General features: G+C 44.3%; 1 protein-coding gene across 4 annotated transcripts in view; it reads right to left on the bottom strand.

Moving 5' to 3' along the window:
* The window catches only part of CTDSPL (CTD small phosphatase like), a 124,027-nt gene that overhangs the window by 29,957 nt on the left and 72,302 nt on the right, over window positions 1-21,768 (bottom strand). For all 4 annotated transcript variants that reach the window (XR_011145468.1, XM_068981710.1, XM_068981711.1 and 1 more), the window contains exon 2: window positions 865-1,019. Coding sequence is in view for 3 of the 4 variants with exons in the window: in XM_068981710.1 (XP_068837811.1) it covers window positions 865-1,019 (155 nt within the window). In the remaining variant the exon portion in view is untranslated. The remainder of the gene's footprint in view (window positions 1-864; window positions 1,020-21,768) is intronic.

Below are 21,768 nucleotides of genomic sequence, written 5' to 3'. Positions count from 1 at the left end.
ATTTTCTACCTTTTTTTTTTTTTGATATTACTTTATGTTGGATGCTGGGTCAGAAACTAGTAGCCACCTGCTCTGTACGTCATTAGCACTGTTTACCAAATAATTCCAGCTCTCTTTCTGGGCACATGGTAGGATTATTCTTTCATGCTCTTTGAAGTTAAGTATAATCATGGGAATTGCTTTGGCCAATAAAAGTAAGCTGAAATGAGTCTTGTTACCTTTGAGTGAAAACTTTAAGAGCCAGTGTGATTTACATATTCCTTTTTTTCCTGATGTGACATGAGATTACTAATGTTATCTCTGCTTCCTTTTGGCTTATACTTCTGTAATTTTTTTTTTTTTTTGCTCATTCTCTTACCTTGAACTGTTCTGAATCATTTGGTTTTGAATATGATGTCTGTTAGACAGCATGTGGGTAGAACTTGTTTTTACCTATTGTGATGATCTGACATAAAATGTTTTATTTGATATGTATAAAAGAATATATAACAAATGTTTATGACTAAACAGGGTAGTTAAATCCACTTAAATTTATTATCTGCTTTTTTCCAAGTTTCTGTTTCTCCTCTGGACTTTCCATTTCTTTGTCTGTTCCTGGTTCTTTAACTCTCTATTTCATACGTTCAACCTCCCACAACAGAATGTGATAAAAATGTGAAGTGACTCTTCTAACTCGCATCAAATATGTTCTTTCGTTGTGAAATGGGAATGACTGACATATCCTGTAACAAAATGATGAACTTTTTTGGCAATTTAAAATCTTTAAGTTAATGGCTGTACACATACTGTCAGAGAGTCTTCCTAAGGATGTTCGTCAAGGATGGGACAGAGACCCCGTGGTGGCAGTTGAGCATTTGCACTGACCTTCTGGAGCCCACCGTTCTCCTCCACCAGCGGCGGAAGCACGCCGGGGCTGCTGCCTGGCGGGGCCTCCACATTGTAATCACGGAAGCAGCAGAAGAAGGAGCTGAGGATGCTGCGGCTCCTCTGCTTCTTCAGACTAACGTTGCACTGGGAGGCTGCGAAAGAGAAACAGGGCACAGTGTGGTCAACTGTAATTTGATGATACCCGAGACCAAGTCACGACTGGAAGATGAAAGGTACCAGGACGTCCCTCTGAGAGACTGCTGTGTGACTCCTAGAGGGCCGGATGGCTGATGAAGTCCAGTCCTGCTGGCTGGACAGAACTCCCCTGACCTTGGCCCAGTGGGGGCTGTGTGCTCATTAGCCGAGCCATCCCCGGGGTCAGGTGCCATCTGCATTCCTGAGCCCAGCAGATAAAGTCCTTCAGCCTTCGCACAAGCTCTACTTCGAAACACAGGTCCTTGCAGGCACGAATCAGACCTGATCCTCGCTGAGAAGCAGTTCTCTGTGAAGTGTGAAGAAAGACTCACTTGGAAACTGGGTTCCTGGATGCTCCCTGCTCACCACAGAAAGACTAACTTCATGGGTAAAGAAATAACATGTGCGAGGGCATGAAGCAGTCCTCTTCTTAAATTCTGCCACTTGCCAAGAAGCTGATAAGAGCCTGGACCTAGAGAGCCTAGGGGTGGACGCTTCCGTCACACTTAAAACAGAAACTGCAGGAGAGATGGCACAGAATGCAAGGGTTGGCCAGGACAGAGCCCATCTTCATGAGACCCAGGGCAACACTGTGCCACCCACTCAGTCCCTGGCCTGCAATGGACTGAGGCTCCAGAGGGAGGGATGGGTCCTTTCTGTTATCCAGGGCTCACAAGACAAGCCGCCACAAGTCAGAAATAAAAGGCAAAAATTAGTGCTGATGAGAAACACGCCTCCGGGGGGGACGCTGACAACTTGGAGGTGCGGGAGCGTTTTGCCTGGGAATGCAGTCCCACCACATGCCACATCTGGGTGGGTCAGCAGCGCTGCGCACAGGCTACCGGCACAGGGCCTGTGCTGGGGGCTGGCGGGAAAATCACCACTGCAGGAAATTGTTTAGAACACGTGCTATTGTAACTGGGTGTCCATCTCTCCCACAAAGGGATTCTGGCATGATTCCTCTTTGTACACCCGAGGGATTTGTATAGTACCCACCCTCTCAAGAGATCACAAAATCTTTGCTGGAAGTCTACAGGCACACTTCTGCCAGCAGTAAAACCAAATGCATTCAGGTGGAAATTCTGAAAAAGGACAGAAAGGCTGTTTTGCCAGCAGCTCGACAGGCCTGGATGGTTTCTAGCCAGGGGTTGGGCAAATGGCCTAGGAAGTGTGAACGTAAGATCCTCAGTGGGAATCCCCTGGTGGTCCAAGGGTCAGGACTTGGGAGCTTTCATTGTGGGCAACTGGTTTCAATCCCTGGTCTGGGAACCAAGATTCTGCAAGCCACAAGGTGTGGCCGGGGAAAAAAAATTTTCATTCACTCAAGATGAACTTGAGAACCATGAATCTTTGGAACACCTGGCTATTTTTTTTTCCTTATGAACCCTTAGGTGTATGTCAGAGTGAAGTGAAGTGAAGTGAAGTCGCTCAGTTGTGTCCGACTCTTTGCAACCCCATGGAAAAGGGCATCCATTTTCTCATTTCAGGCTCCACACACCTGGCCCAACCAGACCAGGCCACGGGGACCACCAGGCACAGGGACCTCCCGCGCAGCAGAGGTGGCAGCAACAGTGACCACTATCCCCAGGGCTGGCCCGCTGGGCCGAGCACGTCACAATTCTTATCTCAAACCACCCTCCTAGCCACTCAAGGAGACAGGTGACTGCCTCTACCTCACTGCAGCTAGGAAATGCTTGTGCTGGGACTCAAACACAAGTGGGCCTGTTTCCAGAGCACGTGCTTTCCCCATGCACCACGCCAAAGACAATCCTGTAACAGCTCGGGTCAGATTAAGACAGAGGGAACACGCCAAATGGGGAGAAAAGCATGGCCATAAACTCATATTTAATATAAATGATTGCTTAAGCTGTTCTGTTGTTACTACGGGTGTTTTAGTTTTTATGGCTCACTCAAATAACTTAGTCGAGGAAGAAAAAACTGTCTCTTCTCTGGTTGATAGTACATTTCTCTACAAATAAACAAGCTGTTTGTTCCTATCTTGGAGACAATGAGCTGTTAACACCCAGGCTGGGCAGTAAATAGCTCTGTAAAACCCACTTTCCTGGATCCTGTTTTCATCAACAGATCACATAAATCTTCCCCATAGCTAACAAACTAACAAGCTAACCTATATATTAAAAATATTCCTGACTCTGGAGATCATGAGCTACTTACAACTTTCACCATATGATTACTTGCCCGTTTGGCAGCCACAAACAGGACTGCGGGGTTACTATTTGCTCGGGTCACTTGGCAAACCATTGCCCCCGATGGGGAAATGGCAGCTCACTCTGCTCCCTGTTCGGTATAGGAAGAGGTGAAGCAGCTCAAGTGGTCTCACGTCCAGGGCTGTGGGAGGGTCCGGGCATCTTCCTGCTAAATAAGGTCAATGTCAGGGCCTGCAGGAACCACCTGGAAGCTGGGGGTTCTGAATCGTCTAATCACTCTTGGGCTGGGCTGGTACTCTCAAAAGCAGGCTAGCGGGGGAAATGGATGGATTTCCTGAGGACCAGTATGAGCATCACCCCGCCCGTGACCCTTGCTTCCCTGAAAAGGTCAAGGCAGACCCTGCTGCCTTCCACCCCAGTGGCCGCCTCTCCACTGGCTACAATCCAGAGGCCCTTGATTTACTCATAAGCCTCTGCTAAAAGGCTTTCACAGCTGATGTATGAAATCAAAATCTACGTTGCCATGGAAAAATGTTTACAACATTAGGTCAAAAAAGCAAGATAACTGTATATATGACTTGATCATAGTTGTGCAAAACAAATGAAGAGATTACAATAGAGAAAAGCCTGGCAAAATATATATATCAATGTTAATGGAAATTGTTAGATATGAGTATTTACATTTCTTCCTTCTGTTTTTCTAAATGCTTGATGGTTATTATATTTTACTCTAACGTATTAGAAAGAAAATCGTCTTGTTAAGCTTTCTTTCAGCAACTTTGTAAAGCTCAGGAGAAACCACATCCGATTCCTCAACTTAACCCTTTAGACTTATTCCTCTGTTTTCCATTCTGGGAGGTTTGAAGGGAAAAGCAGGAGAGGGCAGCACCGTAAGCCCTGCAGGAGGCGAATGGCCTGGCTGTGGTGGCCCACGCTCACCCCCAGACGGCGACACAGCCAGCAAGGAACACACCTACCACACCAGATGAGGCCGTGTGAAAAGAAGGCGCCAAGAAGGCCTGCCCCAGCAGAGCGCTTCCACTGCCTTTCTCACCTGGCAGCCCACCTGGCCTCTCACCGTCCCTGGACACACAGGCGGCCCTGCTCCTTCTCTTTGCTTAGTCAAGACTCGGCCTCTCACCACCTGTCTTCACTCGCCCCTTTGAATGTCCCTACTGATAACAGGAGAGGTCTCGTGGTGGCCCAGGGGGCCAGAAGATGGTCTGTATCAGAATTGTTAACAGTAAGATATTAAAAAAAGACAGTTTAATACACACACTGAGTTTAAGAATATTTTGGAGGAGTAAAGGGATAGGAACTTCAAACATCAGTCTCAAACATTTCATAAAGATACCCATGTTTTATCAGTTTAGGAGGCAAACATCATCAAAAATCATTCCAAAGCTTTCTGCTGCTTTTCCCTGGATCATCTTCCTGCTCCTCTCCATGCCCACATGTGCACCTGACTTCTGGTTTCTCTCAGGCAGACTCTTCATCACACTCACACCCTACCTTCTGCTCCTCCTTTCCTCATTCCCCACTTCTAAGAACATCCCTGTTCTTCAGGGGCTGGTTCAAAGCCCACCTCTTGGAAGAAGCCCGTTCCAGTAGAAGGGGTTTATTCCTCTGCCACTGAGTTACCCAATAAACATGTGTGTGTCTAGGCTACATCTTCAGCCCATTCCTCTCTCCCAACTTCCAGGCCACTTTATCCACCTGCCCGCCAGACAGATGTCGTCTCTGGATGCCTCCTATGAGCCCCTCACCCAGCAGGTCCCCTCTTCAGCTGGAGCACCAATCTCCTGGTATAAACATTTATGCTTATCCCCCTCATTAAGTCACTGGTTTTGATATTCTTCAGTTCAGTTCAGCTGCTCAGTCGTGTCCAACTCTTTGCGACCCCATGAATTGCAGCATGCCAGGCTTCCTTGTCCATCACCAACTCCTGGAGTTCACCCAAACTCATGTCCATTGATATTCTTAGCAGCTCTTAAACCTGTCTGCAACAATGCCCTGGCTCTGTCACATCCCAGCTAGGGCCCTCACCTTCTGTCTCGGGACCACTATGACAGCTGTGAAGCTTGTTTCACTGCTGCCGATTCTGTGTCCCATAATAACTACTGACAGGACCCACTGAGATGTAGCCCAGCAAGTGAGGAGACGGTCTGGTGGTCCTAAGTGTGGCCTCTGCAGTCAGCTTCCCAGGTACTGCCTCGACTAGCAAATGTAGGTATGGGACCCAAGTTATAAGACTTAGGCTTATTGTGAGAGTTAATGAGTTCTTACTAAGCACTCGGAATGATGCCTATCACAGGGTAAGTGCTTCATAAATGTTAGCTCTTATTATTACCATGAGTCTCCTAAAAGCTTTTGCTTCATACAGGAGTGGGGGTTCTGCAGGTAAACCTTGGATCACAGGCTGGATTCCGTGGGTACACATTTGTTCCCTGGCACCTGACAATTAGGAGGCCCAACATACTATGACAGATCTTGGTCACCTACACTGTAATTTAGAAATGCAAAACTAGAAAAATCTCAGAAGTGAGTTTACTCAACTGGAGAGGCAGAGATGAGAAAAGAAAAAGGAAGAAAAGGAGGGGTGAAGTGTCCAGATGAATGTTGTTGGTGGCTGTTCACCTGCTTTCCCTTAGGGAAAAAACAGTGCTTTCAAGATGAGGTGTCCGAGCACCCACTGGCTCAGCTCTCCTCCGATGGGCTCTGTGCCTGCCCGTCTGCTTCTCACCCGGGAGCTCCTTGCCCCTCACTGTGCATCAAAAGGCGCACCCTCCCAGGTGAGGAGGCCAACAGACCCAACACGTCTCTCCTGCAGGCTCCCCTCCTGAGCCCTTCTATTCTGCCATCTCCCTCAGGCCCTGGGCATGCTGGTCTGTCAGAAGGACGGTCTTCCTCAGGCCCTGGCGTGCTGGTCTGTCAGAAGGACTGCCCCGCTTTCTCCCTTGGCTCTGCTAAGGAAGATGTGCTCACAGTTGCTCCCAGCAGCTGTCCTCCTCTCCATACAGGTGTTTGGCCCCTGAAAATGGACTCCCCTAGGGTAGGACTGGGAGATCCCTGGCAGGGCCAGATGGGGTGATCCTAAGACGTCTCCATTTCTCTGAGCAGCCCTGGGTAGGAAATGCTTCTCTGAGAAATCCTGAGAAAGGTTGTAAAGAGCTGGAGATGTTGGGTACGGGCCTCACTCACCTGCCCAGTGCCCTCTGACCATATGGGGAGTGTGTGACCTTGAGGACAAACAGGCACTGGGCTCTGTTTTCCAGTACACATTTTGAGAGCAAACGCTTCCCTCTTCACCGCCGGACTTGGTATCACCGCAGCCGAGAAGATGAAGACCCTGCTTCCCACTCAGACACACCTATCTCTTTCTCAGCCAAGGGCTGGGGAGCTTCCACCCTCCAGCAGAGCAGACGAGGGGCTTTGAGAGTGCCTACAGATGGGGCAGCTGACGTGGGAGCAGAGATGGCTGCCTCCTTTGAGTCTTCGGTCCTCACGGTAAGACAGGGATCATCCAAAATACCTCCCCAATCCCTCTGGGAAGAGTGCTGGCCCAGCAGCAAGAACCAGTATCTTCAAAGCACCAGCTGCCGACAGGGCGTGTAGTAGAAACGCAACATTTTTGCTTGTCAGGATCCACCATCTGTCCTTCTGGTTAAAGTTCCACCACTCTCCCCCCAGCCAACTCTCAGTGCATCGCCACAGCCCGGCCAATCAGAGCTATGTGATAGGCTTAGGGATGGGCACGTGACCCAAGCTGGGCCAACGAACGTTAGCCCAGGGACTCAATGCTACAGCTACTGAAGGAGATGTTCTTTCTTTGCTGGTTTGCGAAACTGGCAGGATGTAAGCCTGGAGCCACTAGGGCCATCTTGGCCACCAAGTGAGAAGCACCTACCTGATCACATGAACCAACACTGGGGAGAAAGTAACTGAGCTGTGGAGAAGGGAGAGACCTCAGACAACATCATCTATGGACCTGGTTTCAATACACCAGAACTTTCTGGTATTTTAAGCTACATGAAAGAATACACTCTCTTTTTCTTTTAAGCCAGTATGGATTGGGTTTATGTTATTTGGAATGGAAAGGATTATCCCCTGAAGATGCGGGCTCCTAGGCATGGCAATGTAGAGACACTGATGAATCACACAGGCACCGTCCTAACCTCATGATACACACGCCCAGGAGGAGAGACACGGGAATAAGCAATTCTGACACAGAACATTGACTGTTGTTACAGTGGGGTAGCCCAGGGCGTGGCTGGGGCCTGGAGAAGGGCTCATGGTCTAGATTTGGGGCAGGGAGAGTAGGAGTGATTTCTTAGGAGAAAGAAGTCTGAGAACTGGGCTAACAGCTTCATAAAATTGTTGGAGGGGGCAGGGAAGCAGGGAAACAGCAGGGTGTCAAGGCCCTGAAGTGAGAGGAGTATGAAATCTGAGAAATCAATGTGGTGAGGAGTCTGAGACAGGGGTGAGGTCAGCAAGGCCCTTGTAAACCACGGTGATGAGTCTGGATTTGATCCTATGAACACGGAGAGTGATGTGACCAGATCTGTACCACACGTCATGGCTTTGACTTCCGTAATTGGAACTACTGAGTTTAAATTTTAGATTATGGCTGATGTAGGCTATCCATCCATAGAGAAGATTTCCAGGATATTTAAAAATCACAGATGTGGACTCTTTCTGTGCACCTAGAATGGAACTTATTTAAAAATCGACTTTAAATACAAGTTACATGGAAAGAAAATGGGCTTTAGAGGGACATTTGGGTTCAAGTCTCAGCCCTGCATTTTGTTTGTCAGTGTGAACTCATCTACCTAACCCACACCAGTAACATGGGTATACCTACCCTCCCAGGGTTGTTGCACTGACGCAGTGAAAACAGGATATGTTTGTATATGAGAGAAAGTCTACCAGTGCCTTAAGATACAGCAACAAAAACTTTCGGTCTAAGCCCAGTGCATTGTTGCACTATGAACAGAAGGTAGCTTGTACCCAGACGACAGTACTCACAAAGACAGCCTGGCTTTAGGAGAAAACACGTAGGCAGACCCATTTTGTTTTTGGTTATGTGAATTCTAAACTTAGAACGTGAAGAAGCTCTTTAGAACTCTACCTCCTATCTAGTGAAGGTTTCTTTGTATAATAATAATGATGTTAGAAAGTAAACAAGTAAGAACCAGGTCCACACGTGAAACTTAAAATAAGCCCTAGAATTCAGGCCTTTTCAAGGAAGTCTTACATGAAATAAGATCAGAAATAAAGTGTTGTAGTTAAAAGCATGGAATGCCATGGGGAAAGTCCACCGAGGCTGATGGTGGGGTTTGGTCCGTCACTGGGTCGAGAGGCAGAATGCACCACTGAACCCACAACCGGTGGGCGTAAGAGGCCGAAAAGGGCGTTTCTTCTGATCATCCTGTTCTACTTCCTGACCTGACTGGCTCCCTTCTGTATCCAGACCCCAAAGCCAGCGTTTCCTAGGTACTGTGGTAGTTGCCCACGCCGCACCACCACTGCCCTTTGACAATTCTTACGTTCTGACTTGGTTTCAATTCCAGATGTAGAGAGGCTTAGGAACCATCCCAAACCCCTGGCTGCAGAACCAGAATCTCCAGAGTCTACCCAGGATCAGGGCTTTGTATACCATCCTCTGTGAGCATCCTACCAACCATCCTTGTCTCTGATCTGGTCTATAACTCCCAGCGTTGGCCCGCCACCCCCATCTCTATATGATCAAAAGAGTGATTCAGGGTCAAGACGAAAGTAGCTGACGTGGGTGGGAATGTTTGCTGCTGCTGCTAAGTCACTTCAGTTGTGTTCGACTCTGTGCAACCCCAGAAACGGCAGCCCACCAGGCTCCTCTGTCCCTGGGATTCTCCAGGCAAGAACACTGGAGTGGGTTGCCATTTCCTTCTCCAATGCCTGTGAATTCATCCCCAGTCATTCAAGTGTCTCCGCAAGAGAAGAAACTGCACCTTGGCAGCTACAGGGGTCAAGGTTCACCTTTCATTTCCACGGTGCCAAGACAGCCTGAGTGCTGGCACGGGGTCCAGACTGCCAAAGACCCAGTGTAACAGAATTTCTAGGAGAAAACTGACTTAACACACAAAGTCTACGGCTAAGGTGTCAAAGCACCGAAACCTGCCCTCAGAACCAGTTTCTTCCATGTCTCAAGTAGAACCGAGAAAGGTACTGCACAGTAGATTCGTGTCATCCACATTATTTACAGCAGAATATTAAAAATATGCAGACACCAATGTTATCAGAGCTGCAAAACTGGACACCAGAGTTTCCCAAAGTAAGGTTATTTCTCTGCCCCTGTGGATGTCAGAGTATTACAACCCTGAAGAGGCCATACGACTGGATTTACAACCACATTACCACGGAAAAAACTAAACACACTTTTTTAAGGAAAGAGGGGGAGTTCCTCTCAAGGGTCGGCTTTTAAATGAATGCACCATTTCTTCTCTTCCAGAATTGGGCTGCAATCTCTGGAATGCATCCCAGGGCCGTGGTTTGGAATGAGTGTCTAACAGGAAATTCTGGGCAGTCTATGCATACATTGCATTCCTTTCCCACCCTGAACGAGTCGTCAACAAACACAATTTTCCTCTGTTGGAATAAAATGGGAGGTGTGGGGGTGGGGAGAGGCCAGGGCAGACTGTGCAGGGTTCAAAAGCAGATGTGGCTGCTGAGAATTCAAACATCTCTCGCTCCTAGAAAAAGGACTTGAGTCACTTTTCGAGATGTTCCATCAGTCCCGACTCTATCTGCAAAGGATCGATTTGCCCAGGGAATTACACCCGCCACTCTCTGAAAGAAACGAGCCTTTGGAAGCTCTTTTTCCTGCTGCAACCTGGAACTGGCAGTGGTTCCTTTAGCAGTGAGAAATCAAGGCGGGGGGCCGGCAAGGGCTGATGGCTAAGAACTGGGCAGGAGAAACCCTGGTGTCATCCTCCAGAGATGGGAGGATGCGCTTCCCCTATTCACAGTTGGTTCCTAATAGCCCACATCAGCTGAGTGCCTTGTTTCTGTGAGCCCCTGACACAGCTCACCTGTGGCCTTCACGATGTGCAGTTGCCCATACCATCACCCCATTTTCCGATGAGAAAATCAAGGCTCAGAGTCCATACGAGTATGCAGGGAGGGTTCTGGGGTTCAAAGCCAGAGCAGCCGGCTGTAGGGCTCCTGGCCTCCCCACCTGTTTCCATGTCTCTCCCCAGCACTTGATGGATTTGGGTTTTATTTCCAGGGAGAAGCTCTGAATATGAGGCTTTGGACCACCTGCCTTCACTCCAAACACTGTACTCTGAAAGGCCCAAAATGAACCTGTAACACTCCCAGCAGCCCTATTAGATGAAGCCAGACACACAGGATGTGCTACTGACCCCTGAATGTCCCTGGGCCATCAAACTCTGTGACAGCTTCCTAGGAAGCCTCTCAGCTGGGAATGCCTTTCCTGGCCTCAGTGCTTCTGCAAATCCCTGTGCCCAGGTGATGCAGCTCCTGTTGCGGGGCTGGAGATACACCGGGTCTGTGTGGGTCTAGAATATGAACTCTTAACCATCACTGTACAGAGTCTGTTTTTCATACTGAAAGCCAAAATCAGTAGCAGAACAAAGGATTTAAACAGATAACACACTTATCTCGAGGAAGCAAAGGTTGACATTTAACAGTAATCAAATTAATGAAATGTTTAAACAAGGCCCAGTTGTGGATCTAATAAATGAGCAGAAATGATAAAAATAAAAACAGACAGCCAATGGTGGTAAGGTTTTGATGGCCTGGGCCCATTTACTCACACGTTGCTGGTAACTCTATTATCTGGAACAAGTCATATGAAAAGCAGGTGAGTGATGTGTCAAAGACCGTGCTGCACTCACACCAGCGGTCTGACCATCCAGCAGAGCAGGGATGCTTAATTAAATCAGCGCACAGCAACCAGAGCGAATATTGTGCAGCCACAAGAACTGACCATCGTGAAGACACGTGGGGAGGCACATGTGCTCAGTGTCAGGCAGGGCATCTTAGATGCTGAGCTGTCCAGCGCTTGTGACTTTGTCTTCTGCTCTGGACAAGCTGGGGAAGGCAGCTTCCAGAAGGTTCCAAGCAGCTACCTGCTTGGAACACATGTTGTTCATGTCTGAGTTCCTAAGCCTAGAAATACGTTGGTGCAAAATAGGCCTGTCATAATGGATGTTTACTGAACAAGCGAAATGTGTGAAAGGTAACACAGAACAATGAAAATGACTGATTTGTTAAGGAACAGCTTCTGAGATTCTTTAGGGGCACGCTCATCCCTGCAGCACGCCTTTCCTGGGAAGTGCTCTTGCCCACAACAAGTCTCCCTCCTCCAAGCAGTTTCAATCTATACCGCCCACACGCGGCGGCCACAGAAGCTAACGCACGGCTCCTGGCTCTGTTTAGTAAAGGTCACAACTCCTGCTTTCTATAAAATACATAGTGCACATTTTCCGAAATCAGAGAGATCATATGAGATTCACCAGTGGAGAAGGAAATGGCAACCTACTTCAGTACTCTGGCCTGGAAAATTCCGTGGACAGAGGAGCCTGGTGGGCTACAGTCCATGGGGTCACAAAGAGCTGGACACGACTGAGTGACTTCACTCTAAGTAAGCACAGCAATCTCTGGATACTATGACTAGCTTAATTATAGTTTTTCTTTATATTTTTGTATCGCTTCTCAATTTCTATAATCTACTTATATGTGTAGTGGAAAAAACTGAGTAAATATTTAAAATGCTTATTTCTGCTTAAAAAATATATTTGAAAGTTTTTACATTTCATGAGATATCCTTCTACAAACTCAGTTTGATTGGTTGTATCGGATTCCACTGAATGGATGTGCACTGTGCCACAATTAAACTAACTTTGCATATTTGTGTTGTTTCCTTTAAAAATGTGTCATAATAAATGCTGCAGTCTGTTTGCAACAGTAACGCTGGGAACAGTCTAGTTGTTTATCAATGTGGGACAAAATATAATACATCCCAGATGTGCAATATTACACAGTTGTCAAGGATAAGGCTGCAGTTCCATGTGCATTGATAACAGCTAACACTTATCTTATGTAAGATGCACCAGGCGGTGTTCCATGCACTTTATATATATCTTGACTCACTCAATCCTTCCAGTAATCTTATGAGGTAAGGACTATTATTATATTCATTTTCTAGACGAGGCCCAGAGAAGTTAAGAAACTTGCTCAAGATGACAGAGCTAGTAAGTACTAGGCTTTATTCAAATCCAACTGGTCTGGGCTCTTAACCTCCGTACTATACAGCCTACTGATAACGGAGCACATTCTGAGATACAGTAAATAAGAGAAGCAAGGTACACTGAAACATACAGTGTGCTACCATCAACCTTCAAATGCAAAATCAAATAAATTAACAAAATAAAAAGCACAAGCATGTGCATATTCTTATTGATGGAAAGAGTGACTCTAGAAGGATTTACTAATGTAAGTAACTGGTTGCCCCATGGGAGAGGAATGTAGAACTCACCAGAAAGAAGGAAGAATTACTTTAGTATCCTTTGGATTTTGCATCATGTATTAAAATAATAATGGCATACTGTGCATCATGCATTATAAGAAGTAAAAAACTAAACCATCAAAAATGATACTGCAGGGAGCATAGCGTACATAATTTTATGTGCACATCTGACTTATCCCCTTAGAAGAAATTCCTAGAAGTATAATTGCTTTTCAAAGGCCAAAGTCTTTAAGAAAAAAAAATGTCAAGCCTCTAGAAAACTATGGACAATCTGCCACCTAGAGAGGCGGTGTTGATGTGCACCCACCCCCTCATGGGGGTTCCACGTAGGCTGTGCAAACACTGAGACCTGAAACAGCCTTTGCCAAGCTGAAAGGTGAAAATGGCAACGTGCTGTTGCTTTACTTTGCATTTCGCAGGCTGCCATCTGAGTTCCACAATCTTCCCTATACTTTTTGGTCATTTCTATCTCTTCTTTCGAAAACTGCTTATACATTTTTTTTGCCTATTACTTTTATATTTTGACTTACAAAGGTTTCTTTGCCATATATCAGACACAAAATCCTTGGACTAATCTGTACGCTGGAAATTGTCTCTGCTTTCCGTCTCCTACTTTTTAAAACAGCAGTTACATATGTGCAGAAGTTTTAAGGAAATCAAATCTAAATATTTTTCACCTGATTTCTTCCCAGCCTATTATATACTATTCACTTATATTTTCTTCTAGTTCTTCTTTAAATATTTTATCTGTTTGGAGTTTATTCTGGTATACAATAGGCTATACGAACCTACCTTCCCCTCAAAAGACTAGCCAAATATACTAATAATATTTACTGAATAATTCATCCTTATACAATGATTTGGGGATTCTGTTCTACCCTATCCCATTCCATCTGATCCCACTCCACTCCTTTACTTGCACCAGTAATATACAGCCTTGCTACTGTAGATTTATTGTTTTATATTTAATACTATCAGTCCCCATTTATTATTTTTTCAAAAACTTCTTGGATAGTCTAATCCTTTATGCTTCCAGATGAATGTCAGAATCACTTTATCAAGGTCTAAAAAAATACAACTGGGATTTACTCACATCAGGCTCATAAAATATACACCCACTAATTTTAGTTAATTTCATTAAAGTAATTAAAGGAAGGTTAAAATTAAAAAGTTTAAAAAATCCATCTGTTGTACCTTAGCCATAAAAACTGTGCCAAGATTAAAAGTAGCTTTGCCTATTAGCTTAAAAATAGATTGTTAAAACTATGTTTTATGTAAAGTCCCCTGGTAACAACCTATGGGATTAACAACAACAAAGAAAACACCTATGGAAGAGACATACGCACACACAAATGAGAAGGAATAAGTTCATGTCACTATTAAAAAAACCCCCAACAAAACACAAAGAAGAAAGCTAGGAAAAAGAGGGCCAAAAATGTAACAAGACTGACAGAAAACAATTAACAAGATGTAAGACCTTCCCTGATCTTCCCTGGTGGCTCAGACGGCAAAGTGTCTGCCTACCAGGCCTACCATGTGAGACACCGGGGTTCAATTCCCGGGTTGGGAAGATCTCCTGGAGAAGGCAGTGGCACCCCACTCCAGTATTCTTGCCTGGAAAATTCCATGGATGGTGGAACCTGGTAGGCTACTGTCCATGGGGTCGCAAAGAGTCAGACACAACTGAGCAACTTCACTTCACTTCACTTATCAGTAATTACTATAAACATAAACAGATTAAACTCCCCAATCAAAAGACACAGATTGACTGAGTGGATTAAAAAAAAAAAGATCCAACTACACACTTTCTACAAGAGACTCACTTTAGATTTGAGAACACACATAGGCTGAAAGACTAGAAAAAGATAATCTTTGCAAATGGTAACCAAGATAAAGCAGAGTTTTACTTATACAGACAAAGTAGACTTTAAGTCAAAAACTGTCATAAGAGACAAAAAAGAACATTAATGGTAAAAGGGTCAACCCACCAGGAAGATGTAACAATTATACATATACATGCAAAAACACGAGAGCATGAAAAAATGGACAGAACTTAAGGGAGAAATAGACGGCAACACGGTAACAGTGGGAGGTTTCAATAACCCACCAGTAACGGATAACATCTAGAGAAGCCAAGTAAAGAAACAGAGGGCTTGAACAACACTTTATTTCAAATGGACCTAGCAGACATATTCAGAACATCCCATCCAGCAAGAGAACAACATATATACTTCTCAAGTGCACATGGAACATGCTCTAGGACAGATCATGGATTAAGTCACAAAACAAGCCTTAACAAATTTAAGGCTAAAATCATACCTAGCATCTTTTCTTACCACAATGGAATTAAACTGGAAATCAAGAGCAGAAGAAAAACTGGAAAATTCACCATTATGTGGAAATTAAACTACATATTCTTGAATGATCAACAGGTCAGAGAAGAAATTAGAAGGAATTAGAAAATATCTTGAGGCAAATAAAAATGAAAACACAACATACCCAAACTTATGGGATGTACAAAAAGGAGTATGAAGAAGGGATTTTATAGTAGTAAATACCTACATTAAAAAAGAAGAAAGGTCTCAAGTAAATAACCTAACTTTACACTTCAAGAAATAAGAAAAAGAACAAACAAAGAACAGAGTTAAAAGAAGAATGGAGACGATAAAGATTAGAGTTGCTATTGTTCAGCTGTTCAGTTATGTCTGACTCTTTGTAACCCCACGGACTGCAGCACGCCAGGCTTCCCTGTTCTTCACTGCCTCCCAGAGTTTGCTCAAACTCTAGTCCATTGAGTTGGTGATGCAGCCTCAATTAGAGTAGAAATAAACAAAATAGAGAACAGAAAAACAATTTTAAAAATTAGTGAAACTGAGCTGGTTTTTTAATAAGACCAACAAAATTAACAAATGTTTAGCTAGACTAACAGAAAAAGAGAGAAGATTGAAATAAGTAAAATCTGTAATGAAACAGGAGACATTACAACTGATGTCACAGAAGTAGAAAGGATTATAAGAGAGAACTATGAGCAATTATACGCCAAGACTTCCCTGGTGGTCCAGTGGTTAAGAATCCACCTGCCAAGGCAGGGGTCCTTTCCTTGGTCTGGGAAGATCCTGCATGCTGCGGAGCAACTAAGCCCATGTGCCACAACGACTGAGCCCACGCTCTGCAACGACTGAGCCCACACTCTGCAACTACTGAAGCTGATGAGCCGAGAGCCTGTGCTCCTCACTGAGAAACCACCTCAGTGAGAAGCTCGCACACCACAACAAAGAGTAGCCCCTGCTTGCTGCAACTATAGAAAGCTCATGCACAGCAATGAAGACCCAGCACAGCCAAAAATAAAATAAATTAAAAAATAAACCATTATATGCCAACAAGTTGGAAATCCAGAAGAAACAGACAGACTCCTAGAAACATACAACCTACCAAGAATGAGTTAAGAAGAAATAGGAAATACAAACAATCCAATAATGAATTAGGACTCTGAATCAATTATTAAAAATCTCTCAATAAAGAAAACCCCAGGGCCAGATGGCTACACTGGAGAATTCTACCAAACATTTAAGAAATCATTAAAGCCAGTCGTTTTCAAACTTTTTCAGAAAGGTAAACAGAAGGACAATAATACTTCAAACTCAATTTATGAGGCCAGCATTATCCTAATACCAAAGCCAGACAAAGACACCACAAGAAAAGAAAACCTCAGGCCAACAGCCCTGATGAATATAGATGTAAAAGTCCTCAACAAAATACTAGCAAACCAAAATTAACAGCACATTAAACCAAGTGGGATGTGTCCCTGGGATGCAAGGATGGTTCAGCACACAAAAGCGAATCGATGTGATACACCATAACAGAGTGAAATACAAAGATCACATGATCATCAACAGATACAGAAGAGACGCTTGACAAAATTCAACACTGAATCACGATAAAAAATAATTTAAAAACTAGGATTGAAAGAAAAATACTTTAACGTAATAAAGGCGATATGAAATATCTCACAGTTGACATCATACTAAAGGTAAACAACAGCAAGCTCTTCCTCTAAGATGTGGACCAGGCAAAGACGCCCACTCTGACCACTTCTATTCAATATAGTACCGGAAGTGGGAGCAACTGGGTAAGAAAAAGAGATAAAAGGCATCCAAATCAGAAAGGAAGAAGTAAGATTATCTCAGCTCACAGATGATGTGATTTTATAGTATAATAGAAAACTAAGGATTCCACAAAAGAACTATTATAATTAATAAATGAATTCAGCAAACTTGTTGGACACAAAAGCAATGTATAAAAATCAGTCGCTTTTCTATCCACTTATAATGAACAATCCAAAAGGGAAATTAAGAAAACAATTGGATTTATAATAGCATCAAAAAGAATAAAATGGAGAAGGAAATGGCAACCCACTCCAGTATTCTTGCCTGGAGAATCCCATGGACAGAGGAGCCTGGTGGGCTACAGTGCACAGGGTCGTTAGCCAAGGAGGTGAAAAACTTCTACATCGAAAACTACAAAAGACTGGTGAAATAAATTAGACAGAACAAAAGGTAAGATAGCCTGTATTAATGGATTAGAAGACAATACTGATAAAATGTCCACACTACCCAAAGCAATCTACAATGTCAATAATCCCGATCAAACTCCCAAAGGCTTTTTTTTTGCAGAAATATTAGAAAAAACAATCCTAGGATTCATAAGAAATCACAGAGGATGCCAAATAGTTAAAACAATTTTGAGAAAGAAGAATAAAACTGGAGGCCTCATATTTCCTGACTTCACAACATATTAGAGATTACAAAAGTGTTGTACTGGCATAAAGACAGATATACAGACCAAATGAACAAAATAGAAAGCCCAGAAATAAACCCATGCATACATAGTCAAATGATCTTCAACATGGGAGTCAGCCAAGACTACACAGTGGAGAAAGTACAGTCTCTTTAACAAATGGTATTTCTGAAAACTAGACATCCACACACCAAGCAATATGATCGGACCTTTATATTATACCATAGACAAAAATCAACTCAAAATGGATTAAAGATTTTAAACGTTAAGACCTAAAATTATAAAACTAGAAGAAAACAAAAGGGAAAGCTTCATAACACTGCTCTTGGTAATGATGTTTTTAGATATGATACCAAAAGCACAGGTAATGAAAGCAAAAATAGATAACATTAAATAAAAAAGCTTCTGCACAGCAAAGAAAACGATCAACAGAATAAAAGGCAATCAACAGAATGGGAGGAAATATCTGCAAATCATATTTTTAGTAAGAGGTTAATATCCAAAATACATAAAGTACTCTAACTCAACAGCAAGAAACCCCAAACAATCAGATTAATAAACTGACATTTCTCTTAAAGAATACACGCTAGGGCCAACAAGTATATGAAAAGATGTTCAATATCACTGATCACCAGGGAAATGGAAAGTAAAACTACAATGAGGTATCACCTCATACCTGTAAGGATGCAAGTGCTGGTGAGGCTATGGAGAAAAGTGGAACGTTTGTGCTCTGTTGGTGGGAATTTAAAATGTGGCGGCTGCTGTGGAAAACAACGTGGAGGCCCCTCAAAAATGAAAAATCCCACATTTTTAATATTAGAAGTATCACCACCATATGATACAATAATCTCACTTCCGGGTATTCATCCAAATGAAAACAGGGTCTCAAAGAGAGATTTGCACTCTCGTGTTCACTGCAGTACCATTCACACTAGCTGAGAAGTGGGGAAGGCGATGGCACCCCACTGCAGTGCTCTTGCCTGGAAAACCCCATGGACGGAGGAGCCTGGTGGGCTGCAGTCCATGGGGTCATGAAGTGTCAGACACGACTGAGCGACTTCACTTTCACTTTTCACTTTCCTGCATCGGAGAAGGAAATGGCAACCCACTCCAGTGTTATTGCCTGGAGAATCCCAGGGACGGGGGAGCCTGGTGGGCTGCCGTCTATGGGATCACACAGAGTCGGACACAACTGAAGCGACTTGGCAGCAGCAGCAGAAGCAACTAAAACGTCCATCAATGGATGAATGGATAAAGAAACTGCAGTGTGTGTGCACGTGTGTAGTGGAATACTACTCAGTGATTAAAAAAAGAAGAAAACACTGTCATATGCTATACATGAACGCACCTTGAGGTCATCAGGCAAGATGAAAAAGTTGGAGACGCGATGTACAGCAACGTTCATACGGTTAACAGTACTGTGCTGTACGCTTAAAAATTCATTAAGGAGTAGATTTCATGTCATGTGTTTTTTTTCTAACCACAGGGTTTGGGAGGAAGCCACAGCTCCCACTGATGGAAGGAACACCTCCTGTACTGGGTGAGCGCTTTACATGCTCAGCCTGACACAATCTTCCCCTCAGATAGGTATCACCACCCTCATTTGAATGGCCTAGAAGCCAGGCACCTAGGCTTGGCCCAAGAATGCAAAGTTAGGTACCAAGTGGTAGAAGTGCAATTTATACTCAGCTTGTTAGACTGCAAAGCCTACACCTTTCTGCCCACTGTTATTGCGACCAGCATACCACGGGCTATCTCTCTTTTTCCCTCTGGCCTGTGAGTGACCCAAGTGCAGTGGTGGGGCTTGTCCACTCCTGGTGCATCACCGCCACAGCCTAATAGTGCAAGTGTCTTCTAGGTAATGAATGCATTTGCTTCTTCTTGTGGACAAGGGCCACAATGCATTGATAAAATTCCACTAAAAATTGCTATTATTGGGTCAAACTTCTTCCAGAAGAATTACTAGTCAAAGGAGCAAACCAGTTCACCCGGAATATGCTTCTTCTATGTTGGTTCTACAATTAAAATGTAATCATATCTACATTTGATCTCTATCCAGTCACACTAGATAGTGGTTCACACCTGAGAAAAGGGATGAAAGTGAAAGTCACTCAGTCATGTCCGACTCTTTGAAACCCCATGGACTATACAGTCCATGGAATTCTCCAGGCCAGAAAACTGGAGTGGGTAGCCTTTCCCTTTTCCAGGGGATCTTCCCAACCCTTTTTATATTGTTCATGGGGTTCTCAAGGCAAGAATACTGAAGTACTTTGCCATTCCCTTCTTCAGTAGACCACATTTTGTCAGAACTCTCCGCCATGATGGAGAAGGAAATGGCAACCCATTTCAGTATTCTTGCCTGGAGAATCCCAGGGACAGAGGAGCCTGGTGGGCTCCTGTCTGTGGGGTCGCACAGAGTAGGACATGACTGACGTGACTTAGCAGCAGCAGCAGCTCCACCATGACCCGTCTGTTGTGGGTAGTCCTACACAGCATGGCTCATAGTTTCATTGAGCTAGACAAGGCTGTGGTCCATGTGATCAGGTTGGTTAGTTTTCTGTGATTATGGTTTTCAGTCTGTCTGCCCTCTGATAGAGAAGGATAAAAGGCTTATGGAAGTTTCCTGATGGGAGAGGCTGACTGAGGGGGAAACTGGGTCTTATTCTGATGGTTGGGGCCATGCTCAGTAAATCTTTAATCCGATTTTCTGTTGATGGGCAAGTCTGTGTTCCCTCCCTGTTGCTTGTTCAGTTTAGTCACTCAGCTGTGTCCGACTCTTTGCGACCCCATGGACTGCAGCATGCCAGGCCTCCCTGTCCTCTCTTCTTTTCACAGCTATTTGTAAGGCTTCCTCAGACAGCCATTTTGCTTTTCTGAATTTCTTTTTCTTGGGGATGGTCTTGATCCCTGTCTCCAGCACAATGTCATGAACCTCCAACCACAGTAATCAGGCACTCTGTCTATCACATCTAGTCCCTTAAATCTATTTCTCACCTCCACTGTATAATCATACGGGATTTGATTTAGGTCATACCTGAATGGTCTAGTGGTTTTCCCTACTTTCTTCAATTTAAGTCTGAATTTGGCAATAAGGATTTCATGATCTGAGCCACAGTCAGCTCCTGGTCTTGTTTTTGTTGACTGTATAGAGCTTCTCTATCTTTGGCTGCAAAGAATATAATCAATCTGATTTCGGTGTTGACCATCTGGTGATGTCCATGTGTAGAGTCTTCTCTTGTGTTGCTGGAAGAGGGTGTTTACTATGACCAGTGCGTTCTCTTGGCAAAATTCTATTAGCCTTTGCCCTGCTTCATTCCATATCCCAAGGCCAAATTAGCCTGTTACTCCAGGTGTTTCTTGACTTCCTACTTTTGCATTCCAGTCCCCTATAATGAAAAGGACATCGTTTTTGGGTGTGAGTTCTAAAAGGTCTTGTAGGTCTTCATAGAACTGTTCAACTTCAGCTTCTTCAGCGTTACTGGTTGGGGCATAGACTTGGATTACCATGATATTGAATGGTTTGCCTTGGAAACGAACAGAGATCATTCTGTCGTTTTTGAGATTGCATCCAAGTCTGCATTTCAGACCCTTTTGTTGACTATGATGGCTACTCCATTTCTTCTAAGGGATTCTTGCCCACAGTAGTAGATATAATGGTCATCTGAGTTAATTCACCCATTCTAGTCCATTTTAGTTTGCTGATTTCTAGAATGTCAACGTTCACTCTTGCCATCTCCTGTTTGACCACTTCCACTTTGCCCTGATTCATGGACCTAACATTCCAGGTTCCTATGCAATATTAATCTTTACAGCATCGGACCTTGCTTCTATCACCAGTCACATCCACAACTGGGTCTTGTTTTTGCTTTGGCTCCATCCCTTCATTCTTTCTGGAATTATTTCTCCACTGATCTCCAGTAGCATATTGGGCACCTACCGACCTGGGGAGTTCATCTTTCAGTATCCTATCTTTTTGCCTTTCCATACTGTTCATGGGATTCTCAAGGCAGGAATACTGAAGTGGTTTGCCATTGCCTTCTCCAGCGGACCACATTCTGTCAGAACTCTCCACCATGACCCTTCCGTCTTGGGTGGCCCTATATGGCATGGCTCATAGTTTCATTGAGTTTGGCCTCATTTGACCTGAGGCCAAACAGTGGTGGAGGTAATGAAGATAATGGCAACCACCTTGAAAAGGTCCCATGCACGCAC

This window comes from Capricornis sumatraensis, chromosome 10 (assembly GCF_032405125.1).
Source record: "Capricornis sumatraensis isolate serow.1 chromosome 10, serow.2, whole genome shotgun sequence".
NCBI classification, from domain to species: Eukaryota; Metazoa; Chordata; class Mammalia; order Artiodactyla; family Bovidae; genus Capricornis; species Capricornis sumatraensis.
The sequence above is the reverse complement of the archived record's forward strand: the minus strand, read 5'-3'. Positions and strand labels throughout refer to the sequence as shown.